Source organism: Anser anser (genome assembly GCF_964211835.1).
Source record: "Anser anser genome assembly, chromosome: 24".
Lineage (NCBI taxonomy): Eukaryota > Metazoa > Chordata > Aves > Anseriformes > Anatidae > Anser > Anser anser.
This window is the reverse complement of record NC_139745.1, coordinates 6,098,059-6,117,309: the sequence shown is the minus strand read 5'-3', so window position 1 is coordinate 6,117,309 and position 19,251 is coordinate 6,098,059. Positions and strand designations below refer to the sequence as shown.

Below are 19,251 nucleotides of genomic sequence, written 5' to 3'. Positions count from 1 at the left end.
TAAAGGCAGGAAAACTTGCTCCCCGTTTTAAACCTGGGGGGTTGCTGGCCCCCTGCCCGACCTCCTGGCAGTGACAGCTGAGTCGGAAGCAGAGCTAATGGAGGGTTGAAGCAAGTTACCTGGCACCAGCAGCAGGCAGGGCTCTGCCAGGCTGAGCCGCCACGGGACTCGCGTTGCCAGCAAGGAAAACTGCTGTTCCATTAACGAGTGCTTGTCCCGAGCGTCTTCAGTGCCAGCTTAGCAAAGTTACAGTCCTCCACAGTCCTCTTACGCGTCAAGAAGGCTGCAGTGGGCGATGCTTCTAGAAAACAGACCGGCTCAGGGTTGCCGTGTTAGCCCCAGGTCTTCCAGTTATTGTTTCATCTTGAAGCACGCTACTCATCTTCTAGAAATGCGGTGGCTATTAGCCAGGGCTGCAAGCAAAGCTGTAAATGTTCTGCTGGGACTGCAGCATATGGTTAGAAAGGGGCATTTTTAAGGCTCTTCCTGAAGTAAGATGGAAATTAAAAAGATATTTTTGTCACAGAGCCAGACCCTGAGTAAGCGTAATTTGGCTCTGATGACTTCAGAGGAATTGTGCCAGTTTATACAGCTGAAGATCCATCTATGATATTAGAAAAAAAAACAAACCTCATTTATTCTGTGTCCTTGTTATCATCACAAATCCAACTATTAACAAAACAAAAACAAAACAGACCGGTCCTGCAATTATGAACCCAGCATCCATCAAGACATTTAAAATGAACAAAAGCGATCCTTTTTGCCTCCCCCCAGCCTTGAGGGTTCTGTTTCCATATTTCCTTTGTAAATGCAGGGGTGAGAGAGCCTTTCTACTGCAGGAGTCCAAAAGGAGGTGGAGAGGAAAGGCTCTCTGAAAAAGCATCATGTCACGGGATTCATAACACTGTTTTAATAGGGAAAGCAGAATCAGAATTTTTCTAGAAGCTTCTTGGTTCTCCCCAGTCTGCCACATCCTAATCACAAACCTGCATTCCCGTAGCTTTGTTGTCGTGGGGTCGCTTACAGCGCACGGTGTTATGTTCACAAGGTCATTCACAAGAATTTCTGACTTGCAGTGTTAAGAGGAGCCCTGGCTACGCATCATGTGGAGCCGCTTATTGGAAATGACAGTCGGCTTGCTGTTGTGACCAGGCATGCAGGAACGACGCGAGGGTTGGTCAGAGGCGCGCTGCTTTGTTCTGCCAGGGTGCTCGGTGAGGATGTGATGTTGTGCTGTGGCAGAGTCATTTAGAAACTGTGTGCATATCAAAACGGGATGTGGAGCTTTTGGTGCTGGTATTTCCAGCGGAACGCTCCGGTGAGAAGCACATGGGGCTTTGACTCGCTTGTTCAGAGTCACACGTGGAGCTTTTTGTGCTGGAGAGGTGCTCTAAAGTGGAGGTCGTGCATGAAAAGCGCAGGCTTGCTTTGGTGAAGAAAGCAGATAAAGGTTTGGGGTTCTGGTTCTCTAAACTTTCAGAATGATTTGTTTGGTGGGATTGTATTTTCATAGGTTGCTTCTTGCTCTAAGGTTTTTGTTCCTGCAGGACCTTCCATCGCTGGTAGTTGCCCCTGGGCTCCAACCCAGGGCCATCTGCGAGGTAGAAGAAATTTGTTCTCCCCACTTTCACCAGGGGTTTCTGGCTTAGAATTAATTGTTATTTGCTAAGTGCTTTTAATATTTTCAGGTGAAACCTGCCAAAATATTATTCTCTGTTTTCCCCTAATTCAACACAAGAGTGAGTGAGTCAAAGGCTTGTTAGACTTTAAGTGAGGATACAGGACTCAGCTGAGCAGGTATTTAGCCAAACACTGATAGAAAAAGCCATACACCCACACAGAAAACTTGCTTTTGCCCCCTGTCTGCTCAGTTAGTTAATTTACAGCTTACCCCTAAATGGTGAATTTTAATACCATTTTCTTTGAAAAGTGTTACATTTAAATTCACCGTCCCCAGTGTAAAAGTGTCTGCAGGCATAGAAATCATTATTACTGGGCTGACTGCTAAAGACTGATACATTTAAAGAGAAAATATATATTCTCTCCAAAGTAGAAACTCAGATTGTAAATTCAATTTGTCAATAAATATGGAAATGGTTTCCATTTTCCTTTCCTCCTAGCCTGCGCTGCTAAGACTGGTTGTTCTAGCACCATGTCACTTGTACGGCAAGAGAAATGACTGGCTCCTGTGTCTGATGGGCTCCTGGTGTCAAGAAAGATCTATTGTCACAGCCTCAGGTCGGCGAGTTAATTGTATATTCATCAGTGATAGCAACAATACACATTCTTTAGGAACAGTCTGGAAGAAGGCAATTAGATTTAAGGAATTCCAAAAGACATTATGAAAACTTATCTTCCTAGAAATGTGCAATGGAGTAAGCAACACATAAACATATTGGGCTTTGGCGCACACAAGTGCTTATACCAAAGGTGAGCCTCAGGTGAAATTGCATACTCTGTTGTCCAGGAAGAAAGTGTCTGTTTTACCCAAATGCACTCTGCCCACCACTCCTGTGCTTCTGTCCCAAGGTAAAGTGAGTATATGCGAATGGTGTTACTCTCTGGATTGCAAAGGTGTGATCTGAACTGGATGTAATGCAGAAAGTATTGTCCTGCTTTCGGGTTCTCCTGTCTGCATATGGACACACAAAGCGTTCATCTACCCCCTGGAGAGACGGCTCCTTGCTTAGTCTGAACCAGCACAGTGACACTGGTCTCCTTGGATCTATTTTGCCTTCTTTCCTCTTATTGTTTGGAACGTAAATGTCTCTTGGATTAAAGGTTTGGTTGTCAATGTTGGCAAGCCATTCTGTCCAGACACTACCTGCTGGTGTTGGAAGTTGGATTTAAAAGGGAAAGCAACTGAGAAATACAGGAGGAAGGCACACTCCCAAGATATAAAGCTTATGAGTAATAAGATATGTCTTAGACCCTCAGGTCCTCCCAGGGGAACCAAACAAACTCAAAACTATCAAAAATGTAATGAAAGCGCATCACTTTGATAAATGGAAAAAATCTCCCCAGCATCAGAATAGAAATATCATTTCATTTTATTGCCCTGCGATCATTAGCCTGGAGAGCAGAGATCTGAGCTTGGGATGCCATTTGCCCTCTCTGGGAACTCACTGCTATCCCATCAATCCTGACAGAGGTGGTTTAATTTTTTACTTGTAGTGGAGTTGAGGCGATTTTTATTTCTTGGTTCATTAAAACACCCCTGTTTCTACCTGGCATAGCTGTCCTCCCTTTTAATACAAGCCTGTGTTTATTAAGGTAAGTGGTGGGTCTGTTCCAGGGGATTCCATCATGTTTGCACAGTCTTTTTGTAAGTGGCAGGGCTTTGGGGGCTCTCCCCTCCCCAGCCACCTCATACCTCCCCTGGGGGCTCCGGCTCGGCTGCCTCGCGTGTGGAGTGGTGAGGCCAGAGCCTGCGGCAGGGAGGGTGCTGGCGGTGGCTGCGTGACGTGGGCATGGTGCTGCGGGGGCACAGGGGATGGTGAGGGCTTGTTTCTGCTGAGCTTCCCATCTGTCGGGGCCAGCTGGCAGCTGACATGGTGACAGACACTCTTCTTTTGTGGTTGCCACGTTCCTTTGCAGTGTGTGAGAGGTCGAGGAGCGGTGCAGAGACACTTCAGCATCGTTACCAGCTTTGGCTTTGTGGCTCTCAGGTTCATCCCTCTCCAGATAGCTCTGTTTCCCACAGCTGTTCATCACTTTTGCAGTCTTTAACAAACCACTTTTACAGCTGACCCCAGCTGCTTGCTTTTGAGTCCCGTCCCCACCCCAAAAACCTCCCGTGCTCTGAGATGTGCTGCTCAGTGTGCCAGTGCCTCCTGCCAGCAGCTCCTGTCTCTGCCTCGCAGATCCAGCTCTTCCCTCCCTCCCGCTTTTCTGCAATTTGTTATTTTCTCTTGAGTTGAGGAACGTAGTCTTATTTAGGGCCAGAGCCAAACCAACTTCAAGTCTCTGAAAGTCACTTCCTGACGTCAGAGAGGCCAAGTCAGATCAGCTGTGATGTCTCAGGTTAGTGGTGAACCTCTCTGGCCCTTGCAGCGCATAGTTTGGCGAATACTATGAAAGAACTCCAGGGAGAAAGAGAGCAGGTTCCTTGGGCAAACAGAATCTGTTTCTTTTCCCCACCATGCTGCTGCTACCAGCCACAATCCCAGGTGTAAGCTGGGTTCCCTTTGCCTGCTTGAAAAGTTTTGTGGTTTTTTTTTTCCTCTGCTTTCAAATGCACAGTTAGTTGTAAAATGCTGTGTGCTAAAAGTCCAGACTTTGGCAGAGAGTTAGACACCAAGATTTAAACCCAAGCTGTTGAGTTATAGACGGCTCTGCTTTATCAGAGAAGTGTCAGGCTTCCCCTCGCTGTGACTGCTATCAGTAATTAGCACACCCTACAGAGCCTGCTGCTGAACAGTCCACATGCTAAATGCTGCTTTGTCATCAAAGTACAGTAGCTTGTAACTAATTACATCCCAGCTTTATCTGGACCAGTTCTTCCTTTTAAATACACTTAATAACTCTGCCTTTGAAGGTTCTAGGCATAAAAATAACCACTTCAAATAATCTCCTAAAGACACATGCCACATTAGGTATAGAGTTGAAGTAGGCATCTTGGATTATCTGTGCAAAACAAGAGCTCAGGGCCCCTGCTGGGACATGGATGGAGAGCTGTAGTTGTGGTACGTTGCTTGTGTGTTGGAAAGGAAGGCTGGGAAGCCAAAGTTCATGTTTTACAAGAGTCCTGTGCGTACGCTGTCATTCAAGATGTGAGGAAGGAAAAGTGGACCATGCCAAAAAAGAGCTGGGATTTGACTCAGCAGTGACTGACCTAAATGAAAAGACTAACAATGCAGGGCGAAAATTCAGTGTTAGTCCTGAGTCCTCCCTGACCTGAAGACCATCCATTTCTCTTCCTCAGTCGTCTTTAAACATTTCAACAGGGATCGCTTGCACTAGATTCATGACTCTGTCCTCTGTCATCATCTTCCTGACCCTGTCAAAAGAAAGACCAAAGAAAACATTTCATTTTCCTCATCTTGAAAGTTCCTGTGGGATGGGAAACACCTTTGCACAGAAGGAAGGGCTGTTGAGTGTGATGTGGGAATTGGTTTGGAAGTCGGTGATGAGACCAAGATTCATGGACCTGGTGCCTGTAAAAGCAAGTCTTTGCTGGCTCATTTAGAGACCACTTGCCAGTCATTGAAGCCAGTGCTGTGAAATCTGGATACCATAATTGGGCACTAAAATATCCAGTAGAGCAGGATTGATTTTCATTATAGCTGAATATTTTTGGTGCATATTTTTATTATTATTACTTTCTTTCCTGTTGCACAGTGAGACCATAAACACCAGTGATGCTTGGGATAGATGGGAATATGCCAGTCTCTAGCAGCAGTTTGCATCTCTGTGAGTTGGGAAAAGAAAGGAAATTCAGAAGCAATCCTGGTGAGTACCTTGAGAGAAGGGAGGAACAGGAGCCTGCGGCTCCTCATCCAAAAGCAAGCCAAACAAAAGAAGTAACTAGAGCAGTGAAAATGTCATGACTGCAAAGCGCCAAGGAGGAAATCAACTTTAAGAGACAGCAGAAGGGGAATAGATTATGGTACTTTTAAATTAAAGGTGTTAGGGGGATTCCTGGAGGGAAGAGGCTGGGAGTTAGAAAGGAATTCATTATGGAGAGAGTGACTGTACTTGTGAATCACCTGTATCGTCTGGGTCCATTAAACCCGTGTCTTACAACACCCTCAAAATGCAGACAGGATCATTCAGTGTCAGTTACAGCCTGTTTGTCTAATCTCAAATGACCTTTAGCAAAGGAGGCTCTGGAGGCAAGATGAATATTTACAGCTCCAGCATTTCTCCTGCCATCCCTCTAATTGCAGTTAAAGGTGTTTGTGTGGTCTTGTCTGGCATTCAGGCTGATTTTTGTGATCGAGTGGCAGGTGGGTTTAATGCCTCTGGCTGTCAAACTGACATAGGTGGGTTTTTTGCATTTGAAACAAAAACACAAAGGAGAAGAGAGCTGTGCACATGACGTAGAGAGAAAGCATGCACAAGTCCAGAAGACTTTGAGCTCAAGGGGATGGAACCTGTTTTCTATTCAGTGGCAGTGAATTCAAGAGTAGCCCCAGAACTGAAGCACATCTCCAATTCAGTGAACTGGGAGCGCCCTTAATAGAGCTGCTGTGGATTTATGTCTGGCTTAGCCCACAAAGAGTCAATCTGGATTTACATTCTAACTCAGCTCTGCCAGTCTGGAGCATCTCCAAGAGACTTCCTTGGCTTGCTGTATAATATTTTTTTCAGCTATTTCAAGTGCACTTGTTAATGGATATCAATATGGAAAATACAACGAGTAAATTCAATGCTTGTGAAAAATCAGAGCACCAACAGGAGGAAGGGCTAAGCATGCTTGCCCCTATGCATCTGTGCTGATGTCTCTCTCCTTGCTGCAATTCCTCCTCTGCCCAGTTCGTGCCATCCCTGCCGGGCCACCAACCAAGTCCAGTCCCAAGGTTACTCTGCTATAGTTCTTCGAGACTGTTCATCTGTGGCCATTTGGCCAGCAAACCTCTTCTGTCTTTCCTTCATGGCTGAGGGTGACAGCCTTTGCTACAGCCCAATGCTAAATGAGTAAGAGGGAGGTGGCCATGTCTCGTGGGCTTTCCACAACAGCTTCCTCTGAAATGCTTCTTCAGTCATCTGAATTCTCGCTTGCGTCAAACCCCAAGTCCTCCAAAAAGCCATTTTTCAATGGCTGCAAACCCAGGCTGTCAGTCGGTCTGTTCCCTCCCTCCCCATGACCCCATACCTTGCAGATCTGTCTTTCCTATCCCAAGAGCAGGAGAAGCCTGTAGAAGGTGTCAGTTTTCATCTGTAGACACGGAGTTGATGACTTGCACAGTTTGCAACTTGCCACAAGTAAAAAAGGTTGTTTTGTCAACGCTCGCATATGGTCGCTCATTTGGCTATACTAGGACACCATTAATTATTTCAGTCTGCTGTCTATCTGTCAGACCACTGTAAAGAATAGTTTGGGGATGCATTGTCTGTTTGTTTAATCTATTATAGAGGCTTTTGTTTGCTTCAGAACGGTCGATATTTTTTCTGCGCTTTTCCCTTTTCTTATCTTGCCCGTTTCTGAAGCTTTAATTCTTATAATCTGAATGGGCTCTTTTCTTCTCTCATTGCTGCTGATCAGTTATCCCCCAGAGATTAAATCATCTCCGATGGAAGGGCAGCAATAAACGGCCTGCAGCAGCCGCGCCGGTGACTGCAGCAGCCGGCAGGGCTGGCGCAGCGCCTGTCGGGGAGGCAGAGCGCGGTGGTGCAGTGCCTTCGGCCTGGGCTCATCCCGGCGCTCCTTCCTGCCACGTAGGAAGCTGCTGGCCTGAGTCAGTGAACAGAGGGCTCCCAGGTGTGATTCAGCTCCCAGTCACCGCCTGCCGCCTCTCTGTCTCTCCCCATCGATGACAGCCCTGGCTGAGGGTGACTGAGCACCCCGAGGTGCCTCAGGCAGGGACGTGGGCCCAGCCCTCAGTGCCACCAGGGAAAGGGCAGCATTGTGCCGGGGTAGGGCACCCCTGGGCTGAGCTGTGAGGCAAGTTGGGTGCCAGATGAGGTGCTGGCAGGTGGCAGGGCCTCGGGGTGCTGTGTCCGGCCCTCACAGCACCTCCTGCAGCCCTGCCTGGCCTGCCCCGTGAGGTGGAGGCTGGCTGCAGCGTGGGGTGCTGAGCACCTGCAGCGCTTCACAGGCCTCCTACTCCGCTCCTGCCTGCAGACCATGGGGAAAGCAGACGCACGCCTTTCTCTAAAAGGAACATCTTTACGTGCTGGGGCTGTGGGGCCTTTGTGCTGTTTGCAGAGCACTTTAAAAGCTGCAGAAGTGCCAAGTATCCTTATGGCTGCTATTAGAAACAGCGCGGTTTCCACAGACAGGTAGCATTCAGGTCAGGGGAGCTTTGGCTTTGGCTGTATTCTCCAGGTGGCAGCTGCTATAAAGGAAACAGATGTTTTGTTACAATTTCTAAGGAACTCTAATAGTTTTGTTAGATCTGGGGGAACAGGGGGCTAAGGTCAGCAGCAAGCTGCAATAGCCAGTGCTGCAGGACTGATTTTAACATGAGAAAGATGACTGTTTATTAGTGTCGGGAAGAGCTGGGGAAAATATTTCAGGGGGAAAAAAAATCGTGAGCATTGGCTTGCTATAAAAGCCACATATGGATGTGGCTGGGTCTGTAGCTCCCTTTTAACAACTGCTTGTGAAGCCTGAGAAGAGCAGGTGTTTGTTTCCAGAGGCTTCTTAGAAAGAGACGCACCCAGACTTGGCAGAGCAGGGATGGTGGGGCCGTGGGGTTGCTGGGGGCTGTTTGGGAGCATCAGTGGGTGCCAGCCTTGTCGAATCTGCTCCCTGCCACTGCAGGCACTGTGCTGTGGGAGTGCCATGGGGGATTTTCACCTCCTCCTCCATCAGGAGTAGTTCCCCATCTTTTTGTCTTTGGGGCTTAGAAACTCAAGGACAGGTCACCCCTCGGTCACACCTGAGGTCCTGCGGTAAGCTGATGCTTTAAAATGGTAAGAGAACAGCAGGTAACAACACACAAGGTGCATATTCCAAAGGCTCCTCTGTTTTCAGAGTCAGGCTCTCTACATGATTTCCAAATGTTTTTCTTTCAAAACCTTTATGTCAAATCTTGGAAGTTTAACTAACCGTTTGCATACAGATTTTGCTTAGCTCAGGTCTTTATTTTCTCCTTTGATTCAGAGTTTGCAGTACAGCCTTCTATACAGGATATTAATTTTGTTTTAAACCAGCTTCTTTTATCCTTGAGACTTGAATGCCAGGCACCTAGTGGCAAACTGGGTGGCCACAGGCTGGGAAGAGTCAGCGAGTGAGTTCAAAGGGAGTGAAAACATTTCATCTGCTCAAAGACAGCTCTACTGTCTACTGACAGTTTCTTAGTGGCTGTCATAAAGACTAATGATATTTAATAGTAAAAAATTAAAAAATAACTCTTGTATAACAGCATTTATATAACGCATTTGAAGGCTTTAGGCTCAGCTTGCTGAGGAGGCAAACTCGTGCCCCTTCCCTAGCAGTACTTGCTGGAAATCTCCATGGATGTGGTATTACCTGTACTGGGTCAGAGCAGTGATCGTGGTGTTTTCTGTCTCTGTGGGACAACTGGTATCATTGCTGCAGAGGTAAGAAGTGGGACTTTTTTGGGAGAAACGTGCTCATCTGTTTGTATTCCCTCTGATCCAGCCTCAGCTACTCGCAGGAGGTATGGGAGCAATAATAGCAGAATAACCCACTCAAGCAGGTCTTGCTCTTAACCTTCATAATTAGAGTCTTTTCAGCACTGAAACATGAGGCTTATTATAATTTCCCAAATTTCCGTTTTCACTAGAAATAACTGTCTATTCTTCTTCTCTCTACGTATATTTTAAACCATTTTAATCTAATTGTGCTTGGAAAGGTCACACTCCTTACTGGAAGGCAGGGCTTCGCATTGCAGAGCAGGCTGCTGCACAGGGTGGCTGATGTCTTTTGGGATGCCGTGACACAGCTAGTGTGGCAATGCAAGGATTTGGGCCAAGAGTTTCACACCCTTTTAAAGGGCTTTGGGTTTTTTATTTCTATTCAGATACCTACTGAACACCTGAGTTAAGATACAGCTTTACAAGTGTGTGTGTTCTTAGTGGCTTTGTGTTTCACAAATTTCATCAAGTTGTTTTATGAGACTGTGAAAACTTTGCATCCATAGCATCCTATGGCTTGGAGAACCTCAGTATATCCTTTTTTAATTTTTTTGGGGGGAAAAGGCATCTTTTCTTCTTGGTTTCGAATCTGAATGAGGACTGAGCAGTGGAAGAAAAGCACCATCTGCTCCCTTCATGTTTCCAGGCTGCACAGACCAGGGAACAGCCCGCAAGCTCTCGGCGGTTTCCTCACCCGAGGCACCTGGGCTGGTTCAGCGGCATCCCAGCCCTCTGCTCTGTGCTGCACCCACTGTCGCAGCCCAGAGCTGCAGCTCTCTGGGGACGGATGCAGCAATGAGTGAGTGCCCCCCCAGTGAGAAAAGCAGCACATCTGCAGAGCAGCAGACAGAATTCGCCGGCTGTAGTCACAGCCAGGCTGATCTTTAAGATAAATGTTATTTAAATTGCTGTATCTCAGCTACTGTGGAAGCTGCACACCTCAGCTTAGCGTGCTAAATATACTTTATTAATTGCCTTGCTCTTTGCGTACACTGGAGGCTGGTGCATCGTTAAATATACCAGGAGCATTTATTCCTTGAGGTTTTGTTCCTTATTGAAGTATTCCTGTTCTTAATGGCTCCCTTGGATGGGATCAGGTTGGACCTGGAATATTGCAACTTGTCCTGCTTTTCCTTTCCTCGCTGAAGCACTACAGTACAATACAGTGCTTCACTATCTGTATTTAAGTACATCATGCCTGTACAAAGCAATATCATTAGATTAGAGGGGTAAATACCTTCCAAGAGCATTTAGTTCTGCTATTTGTCTGTATTGCTGTGTTATCTAAAGGCTACAGCTGAGACTGTTCTTTGCATTGTGCAAAGCCTCCCAAAGTGCAGTTTGCAATCTAAGCAGGCAATTAGACAAGTGTCAGGGTATAGCCCATCCACAGGTCAGAAACTGAGCCCCTTTCGTTCAAGATGGTTCACAGCATGATTCATTTTAGAAAGTGCAAGGAATAGAACCAACATCCAATTTTTTGCTTATTGCCTCTACTGTTGAGTCTCAAGTAGCTGCGCTGAAGTTGCTGCTTTCCGACCAGCATATAATTGGCCCAAGAAGACAATTCAAGAATGGTGATCAGCCACTTCAGAAACCCACGCTGCATTGGCTTCTGAATGGAGTGTGTCTTTGAATTCTTTAACGTACTCTTTCTGAGCCTGCATGCATTGACAGGAGAGGGCTAGATGTGGTTTTCAAAGGGGAGAAGGGGGCTTCTTTTGCATTCTTTTAAAAACACCTGCCTCTAGCCTTGTTGCTGTAGAGAGGTAAAAGCTGAAAGCTTTTCTTTCAGATGGGAACAAACCTATCCTGGAAGATGTAACCTGGCTCCACTCCATATCACCAGCTAGAAGCGTTCTGGGGGCTGGGCTTGCTTGACTTAGAGTAAGGGAAAAACCTTCTCAGCTCCAAATAGTGTGTGTGCTTTTTTTTGTTTATGAGCCTCTTCTTTTTTTACAGCCCTATTTGTTTTTGTAGTAAAAGGTGGTGAAGCACCTTACCCAGCAGTGTTAGTTACACGCACCGGATTACACCAAGACCCCTGTTCCTTTCCAGTGCCGCAGTGCGTGGGGAGACAAGCACCGCGTTTGCAGAGACGCTCTGCTGGGAGACCAGGCAGCGGGCTCTGAGTGCCTTAACAAACGTTCCTGGGACCCGTGATCAGCCTCTGGAGCATCTTGCATTTGCAGAACCCCAGCCCCTTGGTAGCCTTGTTTAAACAACCCATTCCTTCAGGCAGTTTCCAGTCTGCTTCCTTCCCTGAATGCTTTTGTAAAGGAAAACACAACAGCAATCACCAGGCAACACGTTATTGTATTATTCATGCCCAGTAGTTGAGGATGATTGAGGTGGGGAAAAGGAAGAGAAAAACCCTGCAAAATTCATTACAGCTTCGGCACCACAGAACCTCGCGGGATTTGGGATATTGCGGCTTTAATCGGAGCTAATGGGTCCCCGCTGCATAAGAGATGTCTTTGAGTGGATGGGCTGAGCGAATGTGGTTCCCTGCCTGGAGTGTGCGCTGGTCAGAATCCAATCCGCCTGGTGCAGGTCTGTGAGGAGGGCAGCAGGAGGTGTCCTGGGTGAGCAACAGCAGTGACCCACTGCTGCTCTGATCCTCTTGGCCTCAGGATCTCTTTACACATGCTCTGCCTTCTCTGCTGAGGCCCTAGATTGCGTGGGGCAGATGCTTCCCTCGGTGTAGCCTCGTGCGATGCATGCCACGTTTCATTTCTCGTGTCAGCTGGTTGCTGCAGTACTTCTGTTACTGTAATTCCTTTGCATTTCAGCCTATTGTAGTACAGATGTATTGTAAGCACAAGCACAACTTCTCAATTCAAGGCAATGATTTAATTGTTGAATGCTATTAGGTATATTGCTTTGTTTTGCAGGCAGACAACTTCCATATTTCCCTAGTCCTTAGGCAGGGAAGGAGATTTCTATCTATCCAAGGTATTTATAGACCACATTATCTTAGTGTCTGCTATCTGATGTGTTTATCCTTGCAATGCCTATTAGTTATTAGGTATGGTTGTTTTTTCTACTTTACAGGGAATGGGGAGAGGGGAAAGTAAATGTACACTGCTTAATGGCTTATTCAGCTAAGAGCTAAGGTAGACAAGGAACTCCACCCTGATACTTCGGGATTTTCTAGAACCCTCCCTCTTCTGTACAGAAAACACTGAAGCTTCAGTCTGCTCCTGAATCTTCAAGAGCAAGTCCCGTGGCAGCAAAGAATGAAAATAGTTTTACCAGGGCCCCATTCCAGAAGTCCTGACCTTTAACTGAGAGGCTGCTGGATGGCTGCTTCCATCTTATTTTCCCATTTACTAGCCTGTCTGCTTCATGGCTCCGTCCAGCCTTGTTGCTGAATGCTACCGATTTCAGCACGACTTCCAGCAGACACAGAAGGTGGCAAGGGGTGGCTGAAAAGGGTTTTTAGTTTCCCCCTCAGGCGATGGCTGCTGGCTCCGCATTGCTGCTGTGCCAGGGTGGTGTAGAAGATGGCCCCGTAACCACTGGCAGAACCCTGGTTACCGATACTGCCTTTACAGCGCGACTGTTGGGGAGCAAACTGCTTCCCACAGCCCATGAAGTTGGGCAGCAACTAGAGGATGGGCACAGCTGAGCTGGTACGGTCTAATTAAATTCCATTGCAGGCTGTGTTGTGTTCTGTGCTCAAGCACAGTTTCAGCCAGGTTTAAATTGATTACAAGTATCAGCACAATGACAAAACACTGCTTTTGGAAGCAGATTTTTCACAATAAATGGTTATTTGTTTTTCTGCATAAAAATATTGGCTTGTCCAGGGTGAAACAATTCTCCTTCTCTCCCCTTCCACCTTCGTTACTGCCTGATTTGTGCGTGTAGTTTAATTAAAATCATACAGTATTTCCACAACTTGGTACGTCTCCGCTGCTAGCCATGTATTTGATTTATATACAACATTCCAGTGAAACTGCCTGGAAAAATTAAATAGACATGAATCGACTTGCCGCAGGCTTTTGAAATCAAACATTTCACAGCTAACTCCCCACGGACATCTCCTTTCAGCCTGATGCAGGATAAATGTTACTGTAAGCTGCTAAGCACAGGGCTACGTTAAAATGTAGTCATTAGGTTTAGGCTTTATAATTGTAGTTGTTTGCCAAATCATAGCTTAGGAGCCAGGGAGCACTTTGATTCATTACTTATGATTAGATTATTATTAAAAAAACACAAAACCTACTCGGGCTGTTAGACTTCTATTTTTTGTCTTGGCCTTTGGAATGACTCTACACCTGTGGCAAATGTCAGATGTTTGTAAAAACAGTTTCAGTATAACGGTGTTTGATGAAGCTATTGTAAATGCTTTTTCTGTCTGTGTTTTATCTGGAGGTCTAAGCTGTTAGCTCTTGGATAGATGCTTATTCTTAGCTGAGCTGCAGCTCTTTTCAGAGGCTTAGTACATCATAAACAAAGTTAACTCCCTATCTGAATCTCAGCTTTAGTCTTTATCAGCGTGACTTGAGATAGACCAAGACATACCTGCTGCATATCATGCAGCAGGAAACCCAAAACATTAGCGTTGTTAGTCCACGTTCGTATATATGCCTTTCTTAAGAGCAAGAACAAACATCAAAAAGTGAAAGCCCATCCTCTGCCTTTCAGCAAGGAGACCCGGACCCCTGCGCAGCCTCCGTCAGCAGCAGCCTTTTGAACTCGGCAATGCTGTGCAGAAGGCTGGCTTGGCCTCACCAACAGCTATGAGCTGTGTCTCAATTTTCCAGAAGTGCAAGCAGAAAGAGAAGAAACCTCCTTTGTGCTTCCTAAATCGGCTGCTGGGAGCCCACTGATTCCCATGCACAACTGTGCGTTCGTTCAGAGCTGAGCTCTTCTGGTGTCAGTCACACTGGAGCTTCCATGGTGCGTCTCATCCTTCCTGCCTCATGCTAGATGGGGCTTAATCAAGAATTACTAGCATTATGGAAGGCAAAATAAGCCCATTGTGGGAATTGGGCTCAGCTGTGTCCTTTCATATAATTTATAATAAGTCTTGGGCTCTCATAACCTAATCACAAGGATTTGGGGAAGGAGAGAATGAATTTGTTTGTTTCCTCCCAGCCATAGGTGATATTAAAGTGAAGAAAGAAAAATTAATCTCGTTTTCTGATTTGTCTTATAAAAGATATGCAAATGGTATCAGGAGGTGTGATCAAAATGCCAGTGATTACTGGATTACAAAGAGTGAATACTAAAGCAGTGCATCTGGAAAGCAGCATTGTTTTGGCTCCTAAGTGCCATTTGTGAGGACGCCTTCCACCGATAGATTGCAAAATGCTGTGGGTCTGAATTTTCTTTAAGGTCATCCATGAAAGTACATTGGTCACACCAGGAGAACTGGTCTGAGGGATGCAGGGTGAGGCCTTGGTGAGGACAGCTGGACACCGTGCTCCGAGCTCAGCCATGGAGCTCGCTCCTCTGTGCTGGCTGCCCTGATGAGTCGGGGGCAGGAGAGCGTAGCCTGCATCGCCGTCACCTTTTACAGGCAGGAGGCACAGCTCTGAGCTGGTGAGGCAGAGCTTGGGTGCCCAAACCTCAGGCTCTGGTGGAAGAGGTTTCTGTGACCATGGGACCTCCATCTTGTGCCGCAGACCAGGCCGTGTGGCACAGCCCTGCAGCTGCCAGCAAGGAGCTGCACGGAGCTCCACTGCAGAGCTGCGGGCTGCTCCGTACCTCAGTCGTGCACAGAGACTAGATAGGGCCCGAGAGACCTGAGAAGGGTCAAATGGCAGAGGAACGTGACAGCCTGGCACGGATGAGCAGAAGACAGGCAAAGGAGACGTGCACCGCCAACACGTGGGGGGGGGGGGGGCTGTAAGCTGGAGGAGCGCACAGCAAAGGTGTTAGTGCAAAGTGCATTGAACCGGGTCCTGGGTTCTTGTCTCTGCGTTGCCATGAAGCTTTTTGTCTTCGTCCTGCCCTCTGGCTGTGTTTTGTGCGGAGCTGGCGTGATTTGTGAAGCGGGTGTCAGCCTCCCCCTGCCTTCTGACCTCCGGAAATCCTGCTGCGCGGGAGAGAACCTGTCATCTCGTGTTTGCAAGCACTTTTCAATTTAATACATTTTAATCAGAAAATTAATCAGGAAACACCAGTTCAGCAAGATAATTGAACAATGAAGAGACACGATAATTACTGTTTAGTCTAATTAACTTTGTTAAGTCTTTATTGGGAACAGAGACTTCCTGAGTGAAACTTATTAAATGGTTCTCCCTGGAAAACAGAATCCCCATCAAGAAGCCTTTGTTACTCGTACTGCTTGGTAGGAGTTGGGTGCCTGTCTTTAAATCACGATTAGGGAAGCCTACAGGTGGGTTTTGGGCAAGCTGTAAATTACTTTTCAGTCTTCTCTCCTCCATCTTCAGTTCACTTACATCTCTTATTCCTTGCTGTCCTCCCCTCTTCTTCCCAGGTCGGCAGGATTGGATTGCTGCCTCCGTGGCACTGCAGCAAGGGCGGGCATGGTCGGAGCCGTGGCGGTTCTGGTGAGTGCTTGTACGGGCCAGAAAATGTAACCTCAGCTCACAGCCTTCAGGAACGGAGCCTGCCTTCCCGCCTGCCTCGTGCTCCTCAGCTCTGACCTCTGTCCTCGCAGGCTCTTGGAGGCCTCAAGTAAATAAGTTGTGTTCACTGAGGATATTAAGAGGCATGAGGAGCAGCAAGTACTTGGGTGCTGATTAGTGTGAAAGAGTTGGCTGGTCTGGCCCAGTCTCTCCTCCGGTTTTACTTTGCTTTCCTAGTCAGAGCATGGCATTAAACATTTATAATTTCAGAATGGAGAATTAAAAATAAATATTGAAATGAACTTGATTGGCTCCTGATCTGCTGAGAGAGCTCTTTGGCCACAGTCCAGTAAGCAATGACCCACAGGTAGCTGTGCATTATTCATATTAGGTTAGCTTGGGAGGATGAGAGAGACTCGGGATATCGACCCTTTAGGAGGAGCATGAAGGAATGTGATTTAATAATCTGTAGCTTGTGGGGTCATCTCCTTGAGGCAGCCAGCTACAAACTAGGGGGAATTCAGGACTTTAGATCTTGCTCTCAGTTTCTGTCATGCCAAACCTAAAACATCTTTTAGTAGCCAAGGGATTTACATCCATGGAGCTGGGCAGCATCTGGCCTCCCTGGGGAGACGGGTGCTTACAATAAGGTTCAATCCTGCTGCTGTGCTTGAGGTGAGGCTGGATTGTTTTCTGTCAATGCTGATGAGTATTCTAAACCACACAAATGCCTATACAGTAGAACAGCTCTGTCTTTTCCAAAATCCAGGCATTTTTAATGAGCTCAGGAAAAACATTCTGAAAAAAAATTTTAATTACTTCCCTGTTTCTCCTCAGGGAGAAAACTCTTCCTGCCTTCTGCCCATGGACCCTGCCGTGGGCATGGGCATCAGCAGGCAGCAGCTGTAATCCCGTTTCCTCAACACCTGCTATGTTTGAGGTCCTGAGGTGGAGGCATGTGCCTTAACAGGGGGATTATACAAATGTGGGTGGGTCGGTCCTTCCAAAATGCATGCTTGGCCTCACTTCAACCTTAACATTTTCATTAAAACTAGGGTACAGGATTGCTCCCCACAAATCCTGTTATCTCCTACAGTTAATTTGTGCCACTAATAGCCTGAGTGTTTTGAACTGCTTGTCAGTGAATGGCATTGTAATTGAATTTCTAATTTATTTGGTCCGGTTTATAATTAAAATAAGTACTCTCTCACTTATCGGTTTTATATGTTGCTCTTGGGTTTTTCTGCCCATGTCCTGCTTTTGAGGCTGCAAAGCAGTCTGTGTTGTGTTCAGCCCCGAAGCACAAGGAAGACAACTTCATTACTCGTCTCTTTTTCTGGGTCACCCAGTGGCGGTCGCTGTTTTGTTCAGCGACACGCTGAAGCACTACATATTTTCACGACTTGAAACATGGGTCTGTTGGGACCAAGCGTACTTGGAGAATGCAGCCTAACAGCCTTGCATACTTTTTATTTTCTTCTTTCTCCTCACTTGCAGTTAATTATTTTGTAAACACTACCGGTTACTGTAGGATCAGTCTATGGATCTGGCAGCAGAATTTGCCTTTCACCAGGAAGAGGCAGCTAATGGTTTTTGTAGAGGGGCAACTCTTGACAACCTTTCTAATTTAATTTTTCCTTTCTGTCTTCTCCTGTAGTGTCATTTAGAAAATAAAACTGCTAGAGCTTTAAAACACTTCCCTGGCTGACGAAAGAGTTCATTATTATTTGAGATGGACAGCTAGGCAAGGTTAAAAGTTGTGAAATGAGAGAGAAAAGAAAATAAAACAGGAAATAAGTTGAAATTGCAAAGATGGGGGAATGGAAAGAAACAATACTTTTCTTCAGTGAGACATTTAAAAGGAGCAATGCGTGTAGTTTCAAGGTGGAAGGGAAGTAGAATCCAATCCTTTTTTCATTCCTTTCCCTGCACCCCTTCCAGGAGTGGGGACAAGTAAATTGCTATTTTCTCCTTCAGAAGGAGAGACAGGAACTGGTGAACCCCCTGGTTTTGTTTTAGTGTGGGTTGATGGCCGTGCACGTGGCTGACTCACCATGCCTTGAAGATTTATACCGTTAACACTTGTGAAGCTGACTGTGATGTTACGCAAATCACATCTTAAAAAGTTCTTTACTGTGCTTCTCTGAAAAGCAACATCCCCGTGGCAGGACTGCCTTCTGTCTGGTGCCTGTACAGCAAACAGCACAGTGCGGGATTCAAGAGCAGGATGGAAAGGGCAGAGGATTCCCTAGGCACCAACACAAGGCAAGTAATTAGGCATATCATAAAGCCTTAACTGGGGCTGCAGACTGTTCTTCGGGGTAGTTTTGACTCTGTAGACAGCGATCATTTGGCTGTGCTTAGAAAACCCTAAAGACAAAGACAGCAGAGCTGTGTTGGGTCTGCTTCCCAGATCTCACACCCTCGCTACAGCTCTGCAGAGCTGAAGTTTTGTTTGGCCTTGCTCTAGTGAAGAGCAGGGGAACATTTTCCCCCAAGAAAGCCATTCCTTCCTGAACTTGCCGAGCCTTTGTGTTTGTGCTGTGACATACGAGATTTGTCTCACCTTGCTGCTCAGAGCCACAAACACTTTTACTGCTCAATAGGCAGCAAGTCGCAGTCTGCTGAAAAACCTGCACCATGCTGCTCAGTTTTATCCTCTACCCTGCAGAACAGCTTTTTCACAGCTACTTGTGCAGCCTATTTCTTTTGTCATAAAACTTCTAGTGCTGTGCCTACAGCACTCACCTACATGTCTAATTTCGCTTCACTGTAACAGGCAGGCTACAGAATCTTAAATAAATGCTCCTTGGTCATTAAAGCCATATTTACAGAGACTTAACTGCTCTGTAATAGATGTAGAACTCGCTCTGCAGAATTGTTACCTCATAAATATACCAGAATAAGCAGCTGGTACTTAAATGCTTTGTAATGCATGGAAAGCTGTAATTTGCTGATTAACAATGGTTGATTGCAGTTGTATTGCAATAACTATTTCGTATCATCATCAAAAACCTGACCCATCTTGAAAAATGAAAGCACTGTTAGGGGTGCAGGAGAGTGACCAAGAGCTGGAGGAGTTTTGCCCCCTCGTTTTGAAGTGTTTGCAGTGGAGATGGGTCTCGGCGGTGGCAGAAGCCAGCTGTGGCAGGACTGGGTTCTCAGGTGCTGTAGGTCAGCGTACATCTCCTGTCAGTGCAGCTTTGCACCAGCTGAAGATCTGCTTCTTTATCACTGAGAGTCCAATTCATGGAAAGCCGACAAAAGCCACATTTTCTTTTCTATTTTCACTCATTTTCCACCGGTAACTTGTAGGAGTTCCTCAGCAAGTCCCTTCACCACCATAAGTCTCTTCCTTCTGGTCTTTTCCTTTTGAGGTTGCTGGCATTGCAGGATACCATTTGCTCAGAACCTGGTGCATGTGAAATGTATTTTTTCT

General features: G+C 46.4%; 1 protein-coding gene across 1 annotated transcript in view; it reads left to right on the top strand.

Moving 5' to 3' along the window:
* The window catches only part of LOC310885909 (uncharacterized protein), an 88,703-nt gene extending 70,758 nt beyond the window's left edge, over positions 1-17,945 (top strand). The window contains exons 8-12 of the mRNA XM_083809761.1: positions 1,077-1,214; positions 2,121-2,238; positions 5,341-5,451; positions 13,921-15,619; positions 15,722-17,945. Coding sequence (XP_083665887.1) covers positions 1,077-1,214; positions 2,121-2,179 — 197 coding nt within the window. The 3' untranslated portion in view covers positions 2,180-2,238; positions 5,341-5,451; positions 13,921-15,619; positions 15,722-17,945. The remainder of the gene's footprint in view (positions 1-1,076; positions 1,215-2,120; positions 2,239-5,340; positions 5,452-13,920; positions 15,620-15,721) is intronic.
* The last annotated feature ends 1,306 nt before the right edge of the window (positions 17,946-19,251 follow it).